General features: G+C 45.0%; 2 protein-coding genes across 11 annotated transcripts in view; one reads left to right on the top strand and one right to left on the bottom strand.

Annotated features, from left to right (window-relative positions):
• Positions 1-9,611, bottom strand: part of Tmem53 (transmembrane protein 53) — a 29,243-nt gene extending 19,632 nt beyond the window's left edge. Inside the window, exon 1 of the mRNA XM_003461899.5 lies at positions 9,438-9,611. Within this exon, the coding sequence (XP_003461947.2) occupies positions 9,438-9,498 (61 nt within the window). The 5' untranslated portion in view covers positions 9,499-9,611. The remainder of the gene's footprint in view (positions 1-9,437) is intronic.
• Positions 9,612-9,745: 134 nt separating this feature from the next.
• Armh1 (armadillo like helical domain containing 1) overlaps positions 9,746-19,225 on the top strand; it is a 41,066-nt gene continuing 31,586 nt past the window's right edge. For 2 of the 10 annotated variants that reach the window (XM_013157990.3, XM_063236254.1), the window contains exon 1: positions 9,747-9,932. The gene's annotated coding sequence lies outside the window, so the exon portion shown is untranslated. Of the gene's footprint in view, positions 9,958-10,029; positions 10,427-19,225 lie in introns of those variants that run through there. The other 8 variants (XM_063236256.1, XM_063236257.1, XM_063236255.1 and 5 more) reach the window with 8 other exon arrangements.

The raw sequence follows: 19,225 nt of genomic DNA, 5'->3' as shown, positions 1-19,225 counted from the left end.
TGGCTTTTCTGGTCTTTTCAACTAAGGGGGAAAAGAGTGAAAAGCCAGTGCTTCCTTGCATGAGGAACAAGAGGAAAAACTTGTGCATTTTAAAAGTTTTCACAGCAGCTTGGCTGAGGCAATTGTTTTCTTCTGGGTTGTAGAGCTGACCCATGACTACCTTCTCCTGGGGTCACCTCTCTTGGTTTTCTCTCTCCACTCTACCTGGTTCTGCTTTTGTTGTGATAATAGTGGCCTCCAGTTTATGTTCCTATCTAAATTAAAAGGATGTGTAACTTGTTATTGCTGACTGAATTTTCATTGGGACTAACTTTTCATTGTAAAGTTTTATACCAGACACATACCCTTTTGTGACTTCATCTAACAAAAATGCAAGAAACGGCCAGGGTCTTTGGGATCTCTCAGATGGGCGTGCTTACTATCCCTCTAGACAGGCAGCCCAGGTGGTTTTATAATTGGCTTGAGGTGTCTAGCCAGTAGAGCACCCCAGCTTCAGACTCCTTATCTAGAAGAGGTGTTATGGTCATAGGCAGAGATCCAAAGTTTCAGAGGAAGTAGACCTGGTGCCCACAAGAAGTCAGATACTTCTAGCCCCCAAGAAATTCAGCAATTTTAGAGAGTACACTGAGCTGGACAGGGAATTCAGCCCTATCAGGTCACAGCCCCAGGCCTGAAAAGTTCAGGAACTACCAGACATGCTGTAACTGTAATGTCCCCTCAAATGAGTCAAGGATTAATCTAAAGATAGACCTGTCAGGTTTCCCACAACACCTCCTGCCCAAAAAACCCATTGACGGATATGCTTCATCCATCCCTTCTGACTCCCTTATTTAACTGTGTTTTCAACAAGTCTTACTTTTAGTTGTAGATATTCAACAATACAAAAAACAACTGGGTAGATTTTCTGAGGACTCTAAAAAGTTTGCCGATGATTCCCATACCCTAACAATGGCTTTTGATCTGACTTGGAGCAATGTCCAGTTCATCCTGGTTTCTTGCTGCATAGCAGTGGCATGAGCTCAGGCCTACCACTCAAGACCCTGAGAAAAACAAGGTGCTTTCCAACTCTGACTTAAAAAGATACTCCATAAATATACTAATCTAGACCCAGAGTCTAGGAAAGATCAGATTACTTTAGGGCAGTGTTTTATTAGTCAGTCGGCTCTAGATATTAAGAGAAAGCTCCAGAAACTCCCAACGGGGTCCACAAACAGGGATAATACAGCTTAGTCTTTAATATAACTATGACAAAATAAAAGATGAAACAGAAGTTGAGAAAGAAAAAGGCTAAAGCCATGCTCACCCTAATGGGTGATCTACGGGAAACTGAAGTAATCCAAAGAATGATAAAATCAAATCAGAGTGCTTCAAGCACAAGTGATCAGAGTGACCTCTAATACTGCCCAGTAAGTTGTGGGCCTTAAAGGAGTTACCCTTTCAGCTTTGTTTATCCTCATTCTAAACAACAGTTGGAAGACTTCCTTTTCTAAACTGCTTCTATGGTGATTCGAAATACACCATAGCAGTAAGTGGAAGACCTATACTCTTCCTGATCAGTGCTACTTTGTCTCCAAACATCTAGTAACCCATGTCCTGGTTGTTAGGAACCCAGCCGGCTTGACTCCATGAGGCCTACTCATGGTATGCCAGCACTCTAGGGAGGGCCGTCAAGGTCACTCCAGCAGTCATTCAGCTGAAGGACCCTACTCTACACCCTCACAGAAGACAGTAGTAGCTTCAAAGATAAACTAGGGCTGGACATGGTGGCACATGCCTGTAATCTCAGCACTCTGGAGGCAGAGGCAGGAGGATTGCTGCAAGTTTGAGGCTAAGCTGGGCTATGTAGTGAGTTCAAGGTTGGTCTGAACTACATGTTAAGACCCTGTCTCTAAATAAATAAATCAATCAATAAATAAACAAATCACCCAGGCTAGGCATGAATGTATTTTTTTAAAAAAGTATAAAGAAGCTAGGCAGGGGCTAAAATTTGATAAATTTTAGCTACAGGGTTGCTGGTACCACACCAATCCCCACATAATATGCCCATTTGCCCAGCAGTCAAGCCATTGGGAAATAGTACCTAACACAAAATCTCAGACCCAACAATGAGGCAGTGGTACCTATTCACCAATTAGTAACAGACTCTTACACCCTTTTAGCACAGATGCCAGGAAACAATAAGTGGTTCTCTGTCCTTGATCTCAAAGATGCCTTCTTTTCTATCCCTGTGGATCCTAACTCCCAATACTTATTTGTCTTTGAATGAGAAAATCCACAAATAGGATTTTATCAACAGTACACTTGGACTGTCTTTCCTTAGGATTTTAGAGATAGTCCCATTTTTAGCTCAAGGCCCTTCAAAAAGGGAAACCTATTTCAGGATAGACTTCCTCATTTATAACCCTGCAAAGGAGTTATCTAAAAAAAACAGTTAAGACTCTCAATTTTCTAACAAAAAATGGTCACAAGGTATTCTAACACAAGGACCAGATTTCTCAACAAAAAGTGATATATCTGGTTACATTTTAACACCTGACAAAAGCAACTGTTCTCTAGGAGAACAGAAGCAAACTGCCATCTGGGTTCTCTAGAGTCTAAACAGCAGTTGAAGGCTTTCTGGGAATGGCACACTTCTGCTGCATATGGATATCCCATTTTGGAATAAAACCCAAAACCTCTTAAGAGGAATCCTGAAGACCAGAAACTAAACTCTTGAAATTGACAGTGGCCACTCAAGAAACCGTCTGTCATGGTTTGTGTCTGTGGCCCCAGGCCTCATGAGTTTGCATTGTGCATTTGTGATTGGTTCACTGTCTAGTGCTTGGATTGATGGTGTCAGTGCTACAGCCACATAGGGGTGGAGCCAGGATGTAAGGTAATGGCAGGAAGAAGGTGTGTCTCACTCTTTTGCTGGTTTCTGCCTTGCTGCTTGCAGCCACCATGAACTTCAGCCCTGCCATGCCACCCTGCCTTGGAGCCAACGGAGTATGGACTGAAACCTCCAAAAACTGTAAAAAACAAACCTTTCCTTTCCCAACTTGGGCTTCAGGTATTTTGTCTCAGCAACGAGTAAAAAGCAACTAAGATACCGTCCAAGGGGCTGGGGCTATAGCTCAGCAGCAAAGCACCTGCCTGGCAGGCACAAGGTCCTAAATTCAATCCCCGGTACAAAAAAAAAAAAAGACTTCTGAGCCTTAAAACAGGCCCTGCGTCAGGCTGCAGTATTAAGAATTCCATACGTAATGAAGCCTTTCTCTTTGTCTGTCTGTCTGTCTGTCTGTCTCTCTCTCTCTCTCTCTCTCTTTCCATGCTTAAAAAATGGAAGCAGCCACTGGAGTATTAACTCAGCATTTGGGCCAGGAAAATCAACCAGTTGCAGACTTTTCTAAGCAACTAGATGGAATGACATAGCACTAGCTCAGCTGCCTGCAAACAATAGCCCCTACAGCACTCAGCCAAGGATAATTTTGGGTCAAAATCTCTTAGTCCTAACCCTACACCAGGTTAAGTCTCTGTTGAAACGCAAGGGATATTTGTAGATGACAGGAGAAAGGGTAACTAAATATCACGTCATCCTTATTAAAAACCCAGATTATCTCTCTTCAGTCTTGTGCCATTCTAAACTCAACCACTCTCCTCCCATCTCATCAACAGGTAGAACATGAAGTAGACAATCCACTGCTCAGAATTATGCCAGCTGTCCTGATCTAAAGGACCAGCCACTGACAGGCATGACTAGCACACAGTTCACTGACTGCAGCAGTTTCATAAAAGATAGTATTAGGGGGGCTGGGGATTTAGCTTGGGGCTGGGGATTTAGCTCAATGGCATAAGTGCCTGCCTTGTAAGCACACAGTCGTGAGTTTGATCCCTGGTACCAATAAAAAAAAAAAAAAAGATAGCATTAGGAGGACAGGTTATGCCACAGTCAGTCATACCTAAGTCATTAAAACAAGAGGACTTCAACCCAAAAGGAAGAACCTATTGCCTTCCTTCAGGCCCTCCAATTTGCCCAGGGTAGGAGGGGAGATATATATATATATAATATATTCCAAATATGCCTTTCTGGTCCTTCATGCACATGCAGCCACCTGAAAAGAGGGTGCCCTAGGGCTAAGTTACTCCCAAAATAGAAAAGCCTTTATACAATCTTCCTAACCACTTCTTCTGTCATTCAAATACAGGGAATACATAGTTTGAGTCACTTCTCCAGGGTAAAATCCAACAAAACAAAGAAGAGAGACTGCAGACCTCAAAGAAGAGACTCAAACCAGTAGACAACCTCAAGTTTATTTTCAAAAATAGATCAAAAGTTAAACCAGGTAAGTAAAACATTTTGTTCTAAGTAAATAATGTGGCTAGTCTTGTTACTCCCATTTGATACACTTTAATTCTTTGTTCCAAATTCTAACATGACATCTTTTGAGTCTTTCCTGTTTCTTTTGGGGTCATCCTGGATTATTCAAAAACTGCCTCTAACAGAGTCAACAATGACTGCCTACATGAGACCTTGAAGTTAACCACATTTTTCTCCTATCAACAGCCACCTAAGAACTTGACAGACAGCCTAGATGAACTTGCCCAAGTATTGCCTTCCTTTGACACTTGTAGCCGTGGTCACACATCAGAGGGGACTAGATCTCCTAACAGCTAAAACAAAGGGGCTGTGTTTGTCCCAGAAGAATGTACTTCCTTTGTCAATAGGTTTAAAATAATAACTGACACAACACAAAAAATGACTTCCAAGATCTATGAAAAAAACTATTTGAATTATGGATATCCTCGCCAAATATCTGGAATTGAGGGTCTTGGTTACTGTACTGGATTACAGCCTTTATTAATGCTTCTCAAAGCCTTACTATTTAGATCTCACATACTTTTCTTTTTTTAAATCAGTACCAAGGATCAAGTTCACAACCACGTGCTTGCAAGGCAGGCACTTATGACGCTGAGCTAAATCCCTGCCAGCCCCTAGATCTCACATACGTAATCTCTTAATCAAATTTGTTTCCTCTTGTTTGACAGCCATCAAACTACTGGTGATGACCGTAACTCAAGATCAGAACTTGTCTCCATGTCCACATTCAAGAAATCTTCAGAGGAACTCACAGATCAGTCAGGGCAAGCGTTTCTTGGTCTCCAAGTAGGCAGAGGCCAATGCCCCTATACAGAAGTGATGGAACTCAATTCCCCTCACAGATTTCCAGGGACCAGGGTTCTCAGGGGACAGCAGTACAGTTAGAAACAAAAAGAGCCACTCCCTTCCCACTACTGTAAACAGCACCTATTATTATTCCTGCTACTTTTATCCCAAGAGAGAGAAAAATAATATAACAAAAGCCTAGGAGATCTCTAGGTCTTAGGCTCCATGAAAGATTCCGTAGGAGGCACCAAAAGCAGATATCTGGCCTTTAAATTCTGAAGTCCTGAGTTACTGTCCCCTTTCCTCTAGCTGTTACTACCTTCCCCTCCAGCTACTTACTACTAACTACTGGGTGTATGCTGGCAATTCTTTCCTATTCGTACACAAGAACCTGGAATTGATCTGTTGGATCCATCCCACAGTATCAACTCCACTCAGGGGCCCCCTCTGCTCTACCCTTATTTCTGTACTTTCTGCAGCTCACCATGAATCCTTCAGACCTCTCTCCAAGCTCTAACCCCCACCTCAAGATGGTCCAGACCTCAACACTGTTTTCCTGGTTCCAGTAACAGCTTCCTGAGGGTTCAGGTGATGCCAATATTTCTTTGACACTAGCCAGTGGTTAGTAAAAAAGTAGGCTCACAATAAAGCCTGAAAATGTAAAGCTTCACCTCCCCTATGATCTACCCGAGGCCTTCAATTTACTTTAAGAGCAAGACTCCTATCTTTGCCCCACAGCCCCATTAATACTATACATAAATTACTGTTGAAAATGTTCACTGAAGCCAGGCATGGTGGTGCACACCTGTAAGCCCAGCACTCAGGAGGCTGAGGCAGGAAGATCCTTTTAAGTTCCAGACCAGTCTGGGATACAAAGTAAGCTCAAGGCCAGCCTGAACTGCATAGCGAGACCCTGTCTCAAAAAGACCAAACAAAAAATGTTTACCGAGCTGGGAGTGGTGGCACCTGCCTGTAATCCCAGGACTCAGAAGGCTGAGACAAGAGAATTCTTGAGAGTTTGAGACCAACCTAGGCTACAGTGAGTTTAAATCTAGCTTGAACTACATAGCAAGACCCTGTTTCAAAAGAAGTGTTCACTGAACATGAGAGCACTGTGAGGTGTCTTCAAAAAGGATGCTTGGGGTAGTGGTATGTAGCTCAATGGTAGAGCATTTGCCAGGCTTTCAACTCCAGCACTGCAAAAAATCAGAAAGGACCCAGGTAGAACCCAGTGGACCATTTCTGGAGGGCAGTAATTAGCACAGCTGGGCCAAATGTCACAGCAACTATAGCTTGGGTCCTCAGTGCTTCCAAAGGACTCCAGACAGCTCATCTGGCAACTCATCCCTGCCAGGCCCTGGCAACTGTGAGTGAAACCTTCAAAGGTACCACAATAGCAGGTTAATGCAGTGCTGCTGAAACAGAGTTGAGGGTTCCGAAAACACAGGAATCACCAGCCCATGAAAACCTGCTCATCTCTCTGTCAATTCCCACTGCTACGATCTGTAGTTTGGATTTTAAATATAAGAGAAAGCCACCCCAAAAACCAACTATGAGCATTTTACACAATTCTGCACCGTTAATACTAACTGCAAAAGAAAGATAATCTAAGCCAGGCATGGTGGCTCATGCCTGTAATCCCAGCACTCGGGAGGCTGAGGCAGGAGGATCGTTGCGAGTTCGAGACCAGCCTGGACTACCAAGTGAGCTCAAGGCCAGCCTGAACTGCATAGCAAGATCCTGTCTCAAAAACACAAAAAAAAAAAAAGAAAGATAATCTCTGGGGTCCTCAAAGACTGTCATTCAGAGCAGAGAATTCCTGCAGAGGAATTCTCTGCAGAGGGGAAACAAATAGACTGGGGAGTCACAGTGCCACAGCCTCCTTTTGAGAAGTTCTTTCACCTCCACTCAGCTCTGGAACAGGCGCTAAATGAAGGGAGCTCACAAGATCACAAGGAACCAACTGGTCAGGAGGCAGGAAATCAAATGGAAGAACAATGGAAGGGCCTGGAAGTGTTTTCCTTTGAGGAGACTGGCGGAAGTCATAAAGCTGTCTCTTGAAGAGCAAAAGAGGGATTACTTGCTCTGTGTTGTAACCACCACCTCAAACCCTAGCCCTGCAGTTACCGCATCACTTTGAAACCATCTGCTTATAAACATTCCCTCCCCAAAACCACAGCTCCCTGAAGGAGACCTGTGCATGAATCACTTCTGATGCCCCAACAACTAAGCTATGCCAAGGCACAACTACTGACCTGAGAGTGGAAATGACGGGTAGATCTATTGTAATTCAAGAAAGGGTTGTGGTCAGGTATGGTAGAGCATACCTGTAATCCCAGTACTCAAGAGGCTGAGGCAGGTGGATCATTGCAAGTTCAAGAGCAGCCTGGGAGACAAAGTGAGCCCAAGAACAGCCTGAACTGTACAACAAGACTCTGTCTCAAAAAAAAAAAAAAAAAAAAAAGCAGATGTGCTTTTCAACAATCCATTGCTTCCAACAGGCCAGGTTGTTAAGGAAGAAGCATGCCATAGTAGGGAAGGTCTCCCAGCAGTGGAATGCCTCATGCTAGCTTGAGGGCCCTCAGAGATGTCTTCCAGTTCTAAGCCCCAACCGCCTAAAGTTGCGAGCGAAGAAAGCCCAAAGGAGGAAAGGCACCAGCAAGACACCCTCTCTGAGCCAGGCACACACATCCAGCCCTTACCCTGCCAATTCTTACAAGCCCTGCAAGTAAGCTTTGTTAGTACTCCCATTTCACAGTGGAGGAACCTGATGCTCAAGGGAGGTTCAATAACTTGCCAACATGGAGTCATTAAGAGATAAAGCAGAAAATGTGAACCAAGACCATTAGGCTGCCCCTGTAGGCAGAGAGAGAAATTTCTGCCCTCCTGGCCTGGCAGAATGCAGCTCCAGACCTCTTCAGCTTAAGAGTCTCCAAAGATAATAAATATTTTTACTTCTGTAAATCTGAAAATTCAAGGTAAAAGATCCAGGTCAAGGGAAAAATAGCTGATCAGAGCCACCTGTTCTTTCGGAGGCTAGACACTGACTTCTCCTCCTAGATTCCACCCAAGGAACACAAGATGGTATTACAGGGGTCTGGGAAGCCTCTGTGAAGTAAATATCTGGTGAGCTGGCCAAGCAAGGGGGCATTTTGGGTAGTAGAAAGGAAGGGCATTCTTAGCACAGCAAAGAGCAGAAATAAAAGCCAAGAAACATGCAAAGAATCACGAGCCACTGGATGATGCAGAATGGAAAACTCATATTGCACAGAGTAAGGACATAGTGATCCAAGAGGTAATCCTGGGCTGCTAAATTATGGACTCTGAATGACTTGATTTATCCTAAGGGTAATAAGGAGCCACTAATGGGTTTTATGAAAAGCTGTGATGTGATAAGATCAAACCCTTGTATTAAGTTCACTGCAATACCAATACAAGAGGCTAAGACTGGAAGCAAGGAAGCAATTCCGAGTAATGCGAGCAAGAAATGGGGCCCAGGCTGTCCAGCCCTCCAAAACTCCTCTACTGAAATTTCCAACAGGAACAACTTCTCATTCCTTGGGCACTGCCACGAACACAGGCCTGCTTCAATAGCTATTAATTTTGTTAGCCTCCCACACATCTTTCCTCAGTGCTTGGACTATCAAGTGTGGGAACCAATGTTAACCTTACACACCAATTGCTAAACTTGCTCCATATCAAGCCCTATGCCTGATTCTTTACACAAATAACCTCTCAGTTATGCAACCAACAAGCTTATGAGGGATTTTACTCCTTTACTCTTAATTTGCATTGAAGGAAACTCAAGTCCAGGGCAGGCAGCTTACCAAAGGTCATTCAACCACTAAAGGGAGAGTCCAGATTTCAACAGTGTTCTACTTGAAGGTAGAGACTGCTGTTACCACTGCCAAAAAGAGTAGAGAGGGAGATGGGAGTTCTCCTGAAGGAAAACAGTGTGTACCCGGAGCCGCAACTAGGTGGACAAGCGAGAAGTGGGGAGCCCACATAGAGCAATCAGGCTACCCTAGGCAGCGCTCCAGCTACAGAAAGAAGAGCATGGGTCCAGAGAATCCCAGACTGACAAAACAGGAAAAGGACCCAAACGGAGAGCAGACGCAGAGATGGGGCGTGGCTCGGATGGGACAGTGCTGGGGCGGGGCTCTCCGCGCCCCTCAAATTCTGCGGGACCCTATGCAGGGGCGGAGCAGCGCAGCGGGCGGAGCGAGGGTGCGCTCGCGACCTATAGACTCGTCAGGTCACCTCCCCAGAACTGGACCCGACCCTCGTTCCATACTCTGGCTCCAGCAGGGCTGATCCGGGATCTCGATGGTGTAGTCCAGCCCAGCCTGGGCCATGGCGAAGGCGCCGACCTCCGCACCGGCCTACCACCGGAACTCACGCCAGCGCTCCGGCGCCGCAACCCGCCGCATCCCGGGAACCGCCCGCGCACCGCCCCTCCCCACCCCCTTCCCGACATTGCCCAATCCCAGGCCGGCACTCTGTGACCTCCACCCTAGCAACTACGGAGTCTTTCTGAGCCTTTCCCTGCTCGTCACTGGTCCTGCCATAACAACCAGGCTCCGCCCCCCCTTGATCCGGACCAGTTATTGGCCAGTCGGGACGCCGGTCAGGAAGAGTCACCACCCCGTTGCGTGGATAGAGTTGGCGGGGTAGTCTCGTACTGTAGGAATGTGGAGGTTCTGCCACCGCGTCGTAGCCTACCCGGTAGAAGACAGTACCCTGTGACGTGCCTCGTCTAGCCACCTCTACCATCCTCTACCAGCCGCAGGTCGGAGGGCTGGAGGTAGAAAACCGTACGAAACGGCCTAGGCGGCGCGTGCCGACCAATCCGGGGGGAGCTAGGCGTATTCAAGCGGACCGCGGGGGCGGGTGGGAGAAGGTCTTAACCCTGTGACTTTACAGAATGTCCCATTTGTGGAGGCAACAAGGGGCTAGGAAGTACAGCTTCCTTGCGTTTGTCCATGCATTTACAGGCGTTTACTAGGCGACCACTATGGACCACATATGAGCTAAGTAAGGTTCCTTGAGCTCTTTTGAGGATTGAGCTTTTGGCCCTGACTATACATCTTTAATGAAGTCGTGAGAGAAAATCATACATGAACCAAATTAATTCTATACGGGAAATAAATAGTGTAGAAGATTAAAAGCTCAAAATCTGAGAGAAAGAGCATTGTAAAAGGGATAATTGTTGAATTGGCCCGTGAAAGACTTGGAGACTTGAGAAAAGATTTGCTTGAGGCAACCAAAGAAGGGAAAATCAGGGTGAGTACCAGAAATTACATGAAGGGCCTCTGGCCAGGCCAAAGACTAATGTGAGAGAAACTTGGGAAGAGCAGGGCCATCCTGGACAATCTGTAGTGTTAAGCCTCAGCCTTGAATTTATATGTAGATTTTGCTAATGGGTGAAAAATCCAATGCATTTTACGCCTAGGAACATAAGTTCTTAGATTTATTGTGAGCCAGTGAGGAGTCATCTGGCCTTAAACGGGAGTAATGATCAGACATATTTTTTGTTTGTTTGTTTTGGTTTTTTTTTTTTTTTTTTTTTTTTTTGTCTTTTTCCTTTTTATCGGTACCGGGGGTCAAACTCACGACTGCCTGCTTGCAAGGCAGGCGCTTATGCCGCTGAGCTAAATCTCCAGCCCAAGACATATGTTTTAATAGGAGAAATAAATGATTTTTTTTTTTTAGTTTTCTGATTTAGACAACAGGAAGGAGGAAGCCAGGCGTTTGGGGAGCCATCGGGGCCTAGTGGATGTGAGGTGCTTATAGAATATCCAAATGGGAGGCTTCAAGGAGGCAGCCGAATATGCTATATTGGAAGTCACAAGATGAATCTAAGCTGGAAGTAGAATTGTGGGAATCTGTAGGGCCATGTGGATGTCAGCTACAACAGTGGATTGTTAGGCTCGCTCCGAGGGTATGCGTAAAAAAGAGAAGGCTTAGGACAGAGTCTAAACTTTGTCTCTTGCGGCGCTGCAACCCGGAGAAGTACCCAAGTTTGAGAGTCGGGCAAAGGGGGCTGGGGATTTAGCTCAGCGGCATAAGCACCTGCTTTGCAAGCAGGCAGTCGTGAGTTCGATCCCTGGTACTGATAAAACGAAAAAAAAAGAGTCGGGCAAAGAAGGTAAGCCTGAACAGGTATTTGAGATGAAATGTCCAAGATGAAAAGATAACCAAGAGTTATCTTAACCATTAGTTATCTTAACCATTACCTCTGAGGTGTCTCAGAAGCCAAAAGAGGAAAGTGTTGAAGGCTGATTAGTAATCAAGTAAAATAAGGTGAGAAAGAAGCCATTACATTTAGAAACAAGGAAGTTGGTAACCTTTGCAAGTTCGGTTTCAGTGGAATAATGGGAGTAGAGGTTCAATTAGAGTAGTTTGAAAGATAAATGGAAAGAAAGATAAGGAAATAAAGGTTGCGTGTAAAATACACTTAAGAAGTTTAGATTGGGCTAGTTCAGTCTAGGTAGAGCATTTGCCTAGCATGCAAAGAAGTTAAGCTGTTTAAGAGAACAAAGAGAAGGCAATAGCTGGAAGGAGGAGGATTTTTATTCAGATGGGAGCAGATGCTGTTGGCACAGATTCAGCAAAGAGAAAAAGATAAAATTATAGGCAAGTTAGATAGCTGGGAGAGACGTATCTTGCGTAAAAAGGAAGGAAATCCAGAGTATTGATGGGGAAATTTCACTTAAAGATGGAGTCACGTTTCTGTGTGGCAGAAGGGAAGCATGTCCAATGACATTACCACTTTGGTGGGTTTGATAGGAAGTTGTGGGAACTTCTGTTTGATGGTTTCCACTTTTTCTGAGAAATCGAGACATGATATCAGCCAGTAAGGAAGGGATTAATGATGCTGTGTGAGGTTGAAAAGAGAAGAGAAAAAGCCAAGCAAAATGGTGCACACTTGTAATCCCAGGTACTCAGGAGGCTGAAGCAAAAAAAAGCTCAATTCCTGGTACTGAAAGGAAGATAAATAAATAAATAACACAAAATGATGTGGTGGCACACACCTGTAATCCTAGGTGTGTAATCCTCAGGAGGCTGAGGCAGGATGATCATAAGCAAGTTCAGGGCTGGGGATTTAGCTCAGCGGCATAAGCACCTGCCTTGCAAGCAGGCGGTCGTGAGTTCAATCCCCGGTACCGATAAAAAAGAAAAAAAGACAAGAAAAGAAAAGAAAAATAAGCAAGTTCAAGGCCAACCTATACTATATAGTGAGACCTTGTCTCAAAAAAAAAAATGAGTTTGATACAACCTAGGCAATGTAACAAGACCCCACTCCCCCAAAAATGGATAAAAAAAATTAGCATAGCAGCAATGGAGAATGAGAGTGAGGTGACTAAGGCAGCATACAGATATCTGGGCACTTGGAGTAAGGAACTGAGGGTTGTGCAAGCCTCTCTCCCAGTCTTGAGATCCCAAACTGTAAGAGCACAGGTAGCGTCCACCAGGGGGTGCTATGCGGAAATGGAGCTCCAGGTTGGAACCAGCTCTGGGAACAGACCAGAGATGGGCAGAGAAAGGGAAGAAATAGAATGAAAGAGACCTAATAAGGAAAGGGAACTGTAAAGGGCAGAGTAAGAAGACTGGGAAGAGAAGGAGGGAGAGGAAGTGAGCCAGAGAAGATGCATGCCGGGAGAGGATAGTGGGCCGACTGGTTGGTTGACCCAGAGTGTGAACAGAGGTACGGTTAGGTTTTGGGTGGCATTGGAGCAGACGTGAGTGTGGGGGAAGAAAAAGTCTGTCTTTTGGAGACAGGATTTCACTATGCAGTTCAGGCTGGACTTGAACTCACCTCAAACTCACAGGAACTTTCTTCCTCAGCCACCCAAGTACTGGGATTATAGGCATGTGCCCAATGACAAGCTCTATGTATATTTTAAGCTAGCTGTTATTGTAAGCGTAAAACAGTTTTCAAAACGTAATTTTATAAAGTGATGTAAGAGTAGCTAATCACGTTGCCTGGTTGGTCCCCCCAATGCTTTTGGAGCTGCAGTGAGGCCATTGTTGGTGGGAAGGACAAGGCTGGACAGCTGCTCACCTTCTGGCAGGTAGGAACCAGAGACAGAAGTCCAGAGTTCCATATCCCTTTCCAAGGATGCCCTGGGTGACCTGAAACCCCACCACTTCCCAGTACCACCATGGGCTGGAAACCATCATTTAACACCTAACCCTTCGGCGACATTTACCCAAACCATGGTCATAAGGGTAGTGTGTGTGTTCATGCACACACGTGTGGTACTGGGAATTGAACACAGGTGTGACAGTTAAACTGGATTGTCAGTTCCTTTAGAGCTTCCTAGGAAATGAGAAAACATACTTGAGTGTCACCTGGTGGGTCACAGAAGTGTGTCTGTCCCTGGTCTCTTCCTGCCTAGTGCTGTTCCCTACTCTGCTTTCCGGGCACCATAAAGTAAGCAGCTCTGCTTCTTCACACACTTGCACTGTGATGGCCCTGCCTCGGCCCCAGCTGACCATAGACTAAAGACTGAGAATGCTCCTTTGAGTTATAGGTGTCAGGTGTTTCGTCCCAGCAACAACAAAGCTCACTAATACAGAGGCTCTCATGCATGCAAGGAAAGCACTCCACTGCTGAGCTATCTCAGCCCTTTTTTTTTCCTTTTTATGTTCAAGACAGGATCTTACTACGTTACTCAGATTGGCCTGAAATTTGAGATCTTCCTGGTTTAGGTTCCTGAATAAGTAAGATTTAAAGTGTGTGCCACTGTTCCCAGCTGCTAATTTATTATTAAGTAAAGAGAAACCAGGTGTGGTGATGCACACTTGTAAGCCTAGTACTCCAGGAAGCTGAGGCAGGAGGATCACAAGTTCATTGCCAGCCTGAGCAACTTAGCAAGACCCTGATTCAAAATTTTAAAAATAAATCACAGATATAGCTCAGTACAAAGGCTGTGGGTTCAGTTCCCCAGTGCCACCAAAAAAAAAAAAAAGAGAGAGAGAGAGCTTAGGATTTAGCTCAGCAGTGTAAGCACCTGCCTGGTAAGTGTGGGGTCATGAGTTTGATGATCATCAGTACTAAAAAAAAAAGAGAAAAGAAAGTATTTTTTATAAATTTAGCCTATTTGGGCATGATATTGTACCTGCAATTCTAATATGCTGGGAAGTTGAGGCAGGATGATCACGAGTTTGAGCTCAGCCTAGGCTACTTAGAGACTTAGCAAGACCCCGTCTCAAAATAAATAAAAAGCAAGAAATGGGAATCTAGGTAAGTATGAAAGCCCTGGGTTCAATCCTTAGTACCACCAAATATGGTACATGCTTGTAATCCCAGCATTTGGGATTCAGGAGGATCACCATGAGTTCAAGAAGAGCCTGAAGTACATCTCAAGACCCTGTCTCACATAAAGTATGCATGAGGAAAAGAAAGAAATTAAGGATAGCCTAGTTGTAAAGTCCACAGTGGCCTACAAAACGGTCCTCAGCCTTCACACTCATCACTCACCTTGTGACTCATTCAGAGCAACTCCCAGTCTCTTTGTGATAGCTATACAGCTATGTGATTTTTTTTTTTTTTATCTTTCATAGCTTTCAAGGATGGGGGGCAGCACAGGAACTCAAACCTAAGACCTTGAGCATAGAAGTGGTGTCCCACTGAGCTACAAGCCCAGCCCCTTTACACTGTTTACTGTCCTTTTCTGTGTTCACACATATTTGGATAGACTGCTGTCTGCCACTAGATTGTCCTTGCCTGCAGTATGTAGTATAGCGGGGTGCAGATCAGGTTTGTAGCCTCAGAGCAATAGACTGCGTGGATTGGAGGCTGCACCATCCCAGCTTATGTAAGTGAATTCTGCCATTCACACAGTGTCACGATCCCGCAGCTCACTTGCACTGAGCCAAGCAGGACTGTATCTCTGGCCTGAGAGTGAGGAGGCAGAGTGGTTAACAGAAAAACTCTGTCTCACTCTGCATTTGAATCCTCCAAGAACAGGAGACAGTGACTGCTCCTTGTCTCAGAGGCCAGTGGGCATGGGGAGCCAGTCTGACAGCCCATGCCTTGTACACTTCTTGCTTTTACAAATGTGTGTGTGTGTAGGAGGAAAAAAAATCTCTGGAAAATTTAGAAACCAAATCTACTAACCTCTTGGTATTTAATTCTACCCTTTATTTTTAAAGATCTTTGGAGTTGTTGAGATTTAGTTTCCCTGCATGTGGCTGCTATAGAAATGATTTATAGATGAGTCCAGATTTATTAATCACTTCTGAAAATGGAGAGGAAATTAAAAACAAAGAGTCCACTCTGGCTGAAGACTAAGTAGGTTGGTTGTCCTTGTGGAAGACCTTGCCAAGGTTAGGAGGCCACAAACCAACCAATTTGGACTGCAGTTACTAATCTGAATTTTAATTTCATGTGCCTTGATTTTTCACACCATTTTCTCTCCAAGGTAAAATAATGACTATTTTAATTGGCTGCCACTAACAGAGAGATTCCAATAAGCATGATGGCACCCACACATTTTTCCCTGGCATTCCATGTGTGCTCCGGTCCTTATGATCAAGCTGGTGACACCAATTTTTACTGCATGCCACGTGCCATGATCAGTTGACTATAAATTAAATTCTCTTTTCCAAAAGCCATTTTCCATTAGTGCTAATTTGTTTGCTTCTCATTTCCACTGATCATTAGAATCTCCGGTTCTGAGCACCAAATTGGAAATAATTTCCTTGACATTTCAAAAAATTTCCTCCCCTTCTTGATTGCCATTTGGCTGCAGCTAAAGAACATTATGGTTTGCAGAAGAACAGTTCACTCCAATTACAATTTAACTGACCGTTCATGGCACTGAATCCCTGTTCTCAGGGTCCAAAGATGACACCACCGCTGACATTGCGATTTCCTGTCATAGCTATAAAATGCCTCATAGACCCCGCACTGGCCTTCTTGGATGGAGATTCCACCACTCTGCACATGGCAGCTTTGGAAAGTTGGTAGCTTTATAGACCTACATATCATGGACACTCAGACATAACAATCTAAACAGGAGCTGGCTGGCCTCCACTCATTCGCCCAGCAGGCGTTTATCAAACAACTACATTATGCCAGGCACTAGGGACACAGCCAGAGAAGAGGAACCCCTGCTCTTGGGAACTCATACTCTAGTGTGGGGAAAGGTTATGTTTTATGGCATAGAAAGGAAGAGGTAAGGTAGATGGGAACCACACAACTGAGAGCCCCTAGTAGTTTTAGGGAATCTGCCAACAGGCAGAAATAGCTGGCCATTCTGTTGGCAGAGCAGCCTTGGAGGTGCCAGGGGCCCTGGGAAGCCCTGGAGAGCTGAGAAATCGTCATTATATGGAAGTGACTAGAAATGAGGTTAGTTTGGGATGTTTGTTGGCTTTCTGCCACCCAGGACCTTTACACTGGGCTACAGTCCTTTTTAGTTTAAATTTTTTTCGAGACAGTATTTTGCTAAATTGGCAAATTCCTATCTTAGGCTCCCAAAATGCTGGGGTTACAAGCATGTGCCACCACACTGTGCAGGGCTATGTTTTACAAGGCCTCAAATGCCATATTGAGGTAGAGCTTAACCTATAGGCCACAGGGAGCCTATGGAAAAATTTAGAGATAAAGAAAGGAAGTGTAGAAGCTTGAGGGACAGTCTCAGAAAGACCTTTTTTAAGTGAATGTACTATGCTTGGCAGGAATTGAGCATGTGTTTAAAGGAAGAAGTAAAAGCCTGTAATCCCAGTACTACGGGAGGCAGAAGCAGGAGAATCAGAAATTCAAGTAGCTTTCACAACTTAGTGACTTAAACTCAGTCCCTAGTAAAAGGGAAGGAAAGGAATGAGGGAGGGGGAAAAGAAAGGAGGAGAGAGAAAAGGTGGGCTAGGGAATGTGGCTCCCAGATAGAGCACTTTCCCAGCATGTTTAAGACCTGAGTTCAACCCCCAGCAATGTGAAAGAAAAGAGAAAAAGATTGCAAGACAAACAGGGGGTTCTGCTTGGTTTACCTGCATTCTCTGTGAGGTAGGAAGCCAGCTTATCCAGGCTTCCTGTTCCTGCTTGACTCTTCCCCTTTGTTCATCCTGCACATCTGCTCAGGCACCAGATTCTATCACTTATACCTGTATGGCCTTTCTGCTTCTCTCCACCCCTGGTGTCCTTGGCATCTTTTGCCAAGGCTATATAGGAATGACTTCCAGAAAGGCCTCACCTGGTCCTCTTACACTGTAGTCAAGGGCTTTCTAAACCAAGTCTTTTTTTTGTCGATGAGAGTCTTCAGCTCCTTCCCCTACATACCCCTCAGGAGAGAGTGCAAGCCTTGCATGGAGAGCCTGCATTCCCTGCCCTCTGCCTGTTCCCCTACAAGAATGGAAGTCTCAGGCTTGGTGGTACACTCCTATAATCTCAGCAGTTGGGAGGCTGAAGCAGGAAGAACGGCAAGAGTCCAAGGCCAAGCTGGACTACATAGTGATTTCAAAAAGTGGAAGTCTTGCCACTTTCATTCCCATGCTACACTCTAGCTGCTGTGAGCAATCTTGGCAATGAAGGAAAGAGCTAAGCTCTAGTGAGGGTTTTCTATATGTTAGGCATTACTACATATTATCACCTATTTAGAGAGGTTAAGTGATTTCCTAGGTCATACAGCTGGGAAGTAGAAACCATGGTCCAAACCACTGTGCTGTGCTCTCCTCCACTTACAGTTCTTCATGCATTAGAACAGTGATGGGGACCTTTCAGAGCTTTCATTGACAATAAACAGCCTGCTGTGTACACATGCTTTGGGTTCACCAGCACTCCCTTACATGCTGCTCTGTCCTCTCTGTTGCACTGCATAATTTCTGCCCTCTGTGTGGGGCACGCTCTCCTCTCCTGGAGAACTACAGATCACCTTCTAGCCTGAAGGTGGCTCCTCTGAAAGCTGTGATAGCCAACAACTAACCATTGCCAGGCTAGGTGTCCTCTCTCTCATCCCAGAGTGCCCTGTACTGTACTGTTGCATTCACCACGCTGTTGGAACTGCAATTGCTTATCCATAGAGAGACTGAACTTGGGTCTTACATTGATCCTCACAGGTCCAGCTTGAGACCTACTTGTCACTGCTTGTGGCGTTTCATGCTTAATGGAGTTGCTGATAGGTTGAAGGTGGAGCAGAAAAGTTCCAACCTCATGGGTGTCATCTTTGACAGTTTACTGAGGACAGGTGGCTGGAGACTCAAAGATGGAGGCAGCAGCCAGAGCTGCATGCAAACAGAGATGTCCCAATGCAGAGGTGTCAGGAAGGTGCGCAGGAGGAAAACGAAGGGTCAGTGGTGGTGATTGTGGCAGCAAGAGGACAAGTAAGCAAAGGACCATGACATCCTCAGTGACCTGGGTGGTTAGGCAGGTATCAGAGACATTGGCTAAAGAGATGCAAGTAATGTGAGGGCAAGAGAGGCCCAACAGCAGAATCTTGAGAAAAGGGGGGTTAGGGGGTACACAGAGAACAGTATGCAGACTGTTATAGGAGCTTTGCTACAAAGTGAGAAAATTAGGGGCCTGGGATAAAGCTCAGCCACACAGCACCTCCCTGACAAGTGCGAGGTCCTGAGTTCAATTCCCAGTACCAAAAGAAAAAAAAAAAAATCAGACAACTAAAGGAGGATGTGGATTTGAGATTTTGCTTTTTCTTATAGATTGGCAAAAATTAAGTAGACTAACAAAATACCTAAAGAGAATGGTTGAGGATAAAAGGGTAGGGGGAGTAATGAATGGAAAAGGGCCCTAAGGAGACGAGATGGATGGATGAAATGGATGGGTGGGATGGATGGGACAAATGAATGGATGGATACAGAGCTCTAGTAGAGGGACAGAGAAAGAGGAAGGATGAGTGTGGATAGGGGTAATGTGGAGAGAAGAAAGAATAGTAAGGTGTTCTTGCCTGAGGGCCTAAAAGTTTCTTTGTTAAGCCCAAGACTTGATCTGAGAACAGGTGAAGAGGTATACAGGTTAAGGAGCTTGGAACTATAGACTTCCCAAGTGGCAGGTGGCTACTTAGAGTTTAAAGTATAGCTCTTCAGTATGATGCTGGGTTATTTGGAAGTGAAAGCTGGATC

This window comes from Cavia porcellus, unplaced genomic scaffold (assembly GCF_034190915.1).
Source record: "Cavia porcellus strain 051 isolate PalLab524CR breed Dunkin Hartley unplaced genomic scaffold, mCavPor4.1 scaffold_25, whole genome shotgun sequence".
Lineage (NCBI taxonomy): Eukaryota > Metazoa > Chordata > Mammalia > Rodentia > Caviidae > Cavia > Cavia porcellus.
The sequence above is the reverse complement of the archived record's forward strand: the minus strand, read 5'-3'. Positions and strand labels throughout refer to the sequence as shown.